The sequence below is a fragment of the Galeopterus variegatus genome, unplaced genomic scaffold (genome assembly GCF_000696425.1).
Source record: "Galeopterus variegatus unplaced genomic scaffold, G_variegatus-3.0.2 Scaffold7286, whole genome shotgun sequence".
Classification (NCBI taxonomy): domain Eukaryota; kingdom Metazoa; phylum Chordata; class Mammalia; order Dermoptera; family Cynocephalidae; genus Galeopterus; species Galeopterus variegatus.
Genome location: NW_007733397.1, coordinates 40,906 through 46,212, shown reverse-complemented (window position 1 = coordinate 46,212; position 5,307 = coordinate 40,906). Strand labels below are relative to the sequence as shown.

The window sequence follows — 5,307 nt, the reverse complement described above, 5'->3', positions numbered from 1 at the left end:
TGGTCTGTTTGGCGATTTGGCTCCAGGAAGCATGTCATCTGAATCAGGGTGACCCCTGGAGCCCTTTCTGCCTCCTGAGCTGCAGAGACACAGAGCAGGACGTGAGGGTTCTAAGTGTGGACAGCGCTGGGTCGGATTCCCTGAGAACCACTCCCACCCACTGCAGTTTTTGAGAACTTCCCAACACAGAAGACTTGCAACTGAGCTCTTAGATCAACAGAGCTTGGGACAGGCCTTCAGGGTCCTGATCTAAGAAACTTAGCCTCCTCCACTAGCCCCCAGAAAATCCCCCGCTTTCTTCACCAGGCCTAAACACCATGGAGCACTCACTTTGAGAGTAGTTAAACCCAGGCACATTGCTGTCAGGGAATTTCAGCAGGCCGTGCAGAAGGGTACAAATGCAAACTTTGGTCCCGGGTCTGGGCTCTGCACTCCTGCCCTCTGCAACTGGGGTTGCTGATGGCTCCTACGCCTGCAGTTCACACGTGTCTTGCCATCCTCTAAAGAGCTTCTCCTTAAGCTCTGGGATGCCACCGAGACATAAGTACAGAGACGATTTTCCCATTTTATTCATTAACAAACCAAGGCCAAGAGTGGTTAAGTGGCTTAGACGCCATCCTCTAAAGAGCTTCTCCTTAAGCTCTGGGATGCCACCGAGACATAAGTACAGAGACCATTTTCCCATTTTATTCATTAACAAACCAAGGCCAAGAGTGGTGAAGTGGCTTAGAGTAGAATTAAGCTGTTCTACATTCAGAAGTCCTGGCACCGACTCTACCCTGACCCAGCTCTGAGGGCGTCAGGTGAGAACAAGCACTGCTCTCCCTAACCTTGGGGCTGCTTCAACTCAACTCACATGTCCTCCTTCTCCAGAGTTTCCTCTGCAGTAGAACCAGAGCCACAAGCATGAACAGGGCCAGCGTGGCAGAGACTGGGGTCAGGATCCGAGAGCTGTTTTCCTCTTCTGGAAAGACACTGGAGTGGGAGGATCGAGGGTGGGGATGGGAAGAGCGCAGGAGAATGGAGGCTGAAGCTGGACAGAAAATTAACGACCATTCGGCCCACCCATGCCCCTTGTTTTGCAGGTGGAGAAGCTGAGGCCAAGGCAAGTTGGCCACCCTTGTTCCATTCCCTTGTCTGGTTAGTAGCAGAGCTGGGACTAGCCCCGCCGTCCTTGGATTCCCAAGCCCCGAATCCTTTGCCCTACCCCACCCACCTGTGTGTGCGCCCTGCTGTGGGTCATCACGAGAAAGAGGACCAAGGGGGAGGCTCGGGGTCGCCAGCCTTGGAATTTGGCTCTGCCACTAACTCCAGCGGCCAAGAGCTGAACCCCAGGAACCAGCCAGACTAAAGAAAGCCACTTTCCCTGTGGCTTCAGCAAGTCACCGCTCCTCTCTGAAGCTTCTGTTCCTCACCTTAAAAAAAAAGTCCCAAAGTTTACAGCCCAAATATTCTGTCATTCTATCATTTAGATTTTGTTTGAAAACCACTCAGGTAGCATTCTCACAGCAGGGACCTTGAGGGAGAGAGGCTGCCTGACACGTATGTCCTTTGCCCTTTATTGTCTTGCGGGTACGAAGGGAGAGAGTAAGCTGTGGGACGGGGCACACCGGGGGATGAGGCAGATGTGGGGCCCTGCCCGAGGGGAGGGGTCTGGGGGTTACCTCTTCACGGAGGACTCCTCACCAGAGGGTCTCAGGGGTCCTGCTGCCAGGGCCTGGCTGGTCATTGCTTGGGGACCACTGTCTCCAGCAGCAGTGGCCAGGTCCCCTTCACTGCTTCCTTCCACAGATGCCGTCTCTATGCTGGTGGTTCCCAAGGTCCACACGCCTACAGCTGGGGTGGTTCCTTCAGTGGAGCCCAGGGCTTGTTGCTTAGAAACCGGTGTTGCTTCTTGGAGAGTTTCCCAGGCCAATTTTTCTGAAACCAGGGCTGATGGCCTAATGGTTCCTATGACCTTCCTGGTTGCATCCTGGGGACTATCCTGGGGTCCATCTGTTGGCCACTGGAGGTGCTGTTCCAAAGGATCCGGAGCTATCCTGACCCTCTCTGTTTCCTCCCTTGGCCTATTGGCCTTGGTAGTGGTCATCTTGGTCCCGTCCTCGCTGACCCTAGCTTTATTTGTTACTGAGCTTCTGATGCCCCACACCGAAGCATCTTCTGTTGTACTGGACATGCTTCTGATTTTTAAAGCTGGACTCACTGGAATGGGAGCTGTTGCCTGGGTGGAACCCTCCTCCCAGCTGCCTGTCCCTGGAGCTACTGTCCTGATTGTTCCTGGGGTTTGTCTTCCCTTAGCTGGTGCTGTGGTTTTGCTGGTTCCTGGAGTTGAAGCAATTCTGTTCCATTCTGTTCCCCATCTTTCTACAGTCTGGCTGGTTCCTGGGGTCCATCTGTTGGCCACTGGAGGGGTTGTTCCTGAGGAGCCCATGATGAGGTCACCGGCAGCCAGAGGAGCAGTAGGGGTGCTGTTGGAAGGACCTGTGCGAACGGCAGAAGGAGACCACATGAAAAGGCTATCCAGGCCGCCTCCTGGATTTAACAAAGAATGTTGGGTTCAAAACGTTTGCTAAATAGGATGCAACCTCACTAAGAGATGCAGGCTTTGGCCAATATGTTGGTTAAAATAAAAATTTGGGAAACCTGGATGTATTCTCTAGTCTGTTGCAAATATTGACATTTTATATTCCTGTTTCCTTCTCCCATACCCACATATTCTCTCTCTAGCTGTCCAGGACCCCTATGCTTCCCTTTCCCTGGAGGCCCACAGCCCATCAGGTACTGCTCTTCAAAAAATAAAAAAGAAAGAAACACCCCTGCTGCAGCAGAGCAGCCAGCTGCAGCAGACGGTCAGATGGCAGCATGTCGTAAAACGAATCTGCTCCCAGGCTGCTGCCACCCTGCCTGCTCTTCTGTAGTGGCCTTCACAGCCTGGATGCCCCTCCTTACACTCTGGGTGCCTGACTCCAGATCAACTCCTGGAAACTGCCACTTATGGTGTGGGCCTGGTGGCTGTCAGTAGTGGCCTTCACAGCCTGGATGCCCCTCCTTACACTCTGGGTGCCTGACTCCAGATCAACTTCTGGAAACTGCCACTTACGGTGTGGGGCTGGTGGCTGTCAACTGCCTGCTGAGGGACTTAGCGAGGGTCTTAGGAAGAGCTGGTGTCGACTCTTCTGTCCCGCCTGTGGTGCCTGCTGTACCCTGCCATCCCTCCTCTGCGTGTATAAATGCAGAGGCAACATCCCCTAAGAAGCCGCATTATCCAATTCACTACCTTCTAGGACTATCTCCAAATATACATCCCACAACATTCAGGGGTAATGGGGTGGGAGAGCTTATGTGCCTTTGATGGGAAGTTTTCTTAATACCCACCTTCCTTCCGAAGGAAGCCCACCCCTTCAAGTCTTTGCCTCGCCCCAGCTTTTCATCATCATGCCCTACAATGTAAAGCTCACTCGGCTCTCAGCCTTCTCTTGCACCTCCTCCTTCCTAGCACTCGCTTGCCCAGCTTGGCCCAGCAGCCATGTGCTCATACCTGCAGAGACAGTCAGGTTCATGCTGAAGAACAGCATGTCATTTCTGTCTCCAATGCCGCAGCGGTAGTATCCTGCGTCGTCCAGGGACAGCTGGGACAGCCTCACCACAAACAAGCCACTCTGTGGGAAGTCTGCCAGGGCCACACGGCCCTGATAGCGATGGTGAGTGTAGTGGCTGCTGGACACAATGGTGTAGCAGATCCACCTTGGGGGCCCCAGACGGCACCAGTACTTCCTCTGGTGCCTGTTGACTGACAAGGGGGTGTAATGGCACTGGATGGTGACAGCTCCCCCAGGATCGCCAGACACCAGTCTTGGGCCCTTCAATGCATTTGCAGCTGCAGGCAGAGAAAAAAGGCAAAGGCGAGAGAGCGGTAAGTATAGTCACTGTTTGGGGAGGTACAAGCTCCAAACTCTGCCAGAATTAGGAGTCAGGTCAGAAAATACCACTGTGAATGTAGAGCAGAATCAATGTAGAAATGGCAGAGCTTAGCCATCGGGACAGCAGGAGTCACCCGAGATATGGAAAGGAGCTGCATCCAAGACCCCTCCTGAAAGATGAGAATGCAATGATAATCTCACCCTCCACTTAGCTAACACTTATCATGTGCTAGGGGTTCCTGTCCAAGTCCATCCAGAGCCTGGATGCTCCGTGTGCTCCAGTGCAGGTGTCTAAAATGATGCCGTCTAGGTGCACATAGGAGGGCTGAGGCCCTGTTGGACAGAAGGGCTCTGGTTTGCATGGAATGTGAACAAGAGAAGCTAAACAGTGAGAACATGCGGGTGTACTTTTCCTCTGAAAAGGACAAGGTGCCCTGAAATACCAGAGTCCTGCTCTGGTTGGTGGGTACATCCCCCGATCAGTGTTTGCAAAAATTTTCGCACTGGCCATTTTTCTGTAGAAACGGAAACAACCAAGTGCCACTGTAAAGGCACAGATAAGTGGTAATGTGAATATGTCTGCTTTGGCAATAGGCATAAAGACAATGCATAGTTGAGCCGCAGCATATGGCCAGCTACCTGAATGACTTGAATTCGACAGGTCACAAGCAGAAACAAAATTCATTCTTTCTCTCCTGCCTCTTTATACTTTCTCTGTGGACTTCTGTGCTCCTTGATGAAATCTCAGACATGATCTCACATATGGTACCTTTCATAGTCTCTCTTGAATTAGAAAAAGTCAATTCTAGTCTAAAATTATATGTCCAGCCCAGTTCGATGAAAGGTCATGGCTCCAATCTCTTATCTAGCTGAAGCCTTCCACTAGGGAGAGGCAAGTGATGCCTGTCATTGGAGGGAGGCCACGACTGGAGCCTGACTTGAGAAAGTGCAAGAGGTCTGTGGCAGGACAAAGGGATGGTAGGGTTTGCACTCACGAAGGAACTTGCCTCCCGCCAGCAGAGGGCTGAGGAAGGTGCAAGTGCTTCTATGGTCCAGAGGTGGGTCTTGGATGGGAGACAGCCAGCCTGCAGCTGTCTGAGATGGGTCCTCTGTGTGGAGGGGCCAAAGAAGAACCTGGGGCCAAAGGAGGAGACAGGCCATCAGGGGCTGTCCAGGTGCCCACAAAGTCACCCACAAGAGGAAGAGGTAGCGAGCCAGCTCTGAACCCCAGTCAAGCCAGAGAGTGCCAGGCTGTCCCATTGGCCTACCCTCCTACCCTCCTAACCCTCCACTGTTATGACTCTGCTGGGGTCCCAAGCAGCAGCTGCCTGGATGGGGCAGAGGGGTAGAAGGTGCCGATCAAAATATATAACTGGATGCTTAAAAT

The 5,307-nt window shown here is 52.6% G+C and overlaps 2 protein-coding genes across 2 annotated transcripts in view; both read right to left on the bottom strand.

Annotated features, from left to right (window-relative positions):
- Positions 1-2,089, bottom strand: part of LOC103607263 (high affinity immunoglobulin alpha and immunoglobulin mu Fc receptor-like) — a 2,867-nt gene extending 778 nt beyond the window's left edge. The window contains 2 exon segments of the mRNA XM_008591790.1: positions 842-975; positions 1,665-2,089. Coding sequence (XP_008590012.1) covers positions 842-975; positions 1,665-2,089 — 559 coding nt within the window.
- PIGR (polymeric immunoglobulin receptor) overlaps positions 1-5,054 on the bottom strand; it is a gene marked incomplete at its 5' end in the record, with an annotated part of 34,147 nt that extends 29,093 nt beyond the window's left edge. The window contains 2 exons of the mRNA XM_008591792.1: positions 3,539-3,877; positions 4,916-5,054. Coding sequence (XP_008590014.1) covers positions 3,539-3,877; positions 4,916-5,054 — 478 coding nt within the window. The remainder of the gene's footprint in view (positions 1-3,538; positions 3,878-4,915) is intronic.
- Between the last annotated feature and the right edge of the window lie 253 nt (positions 5,055-5,307).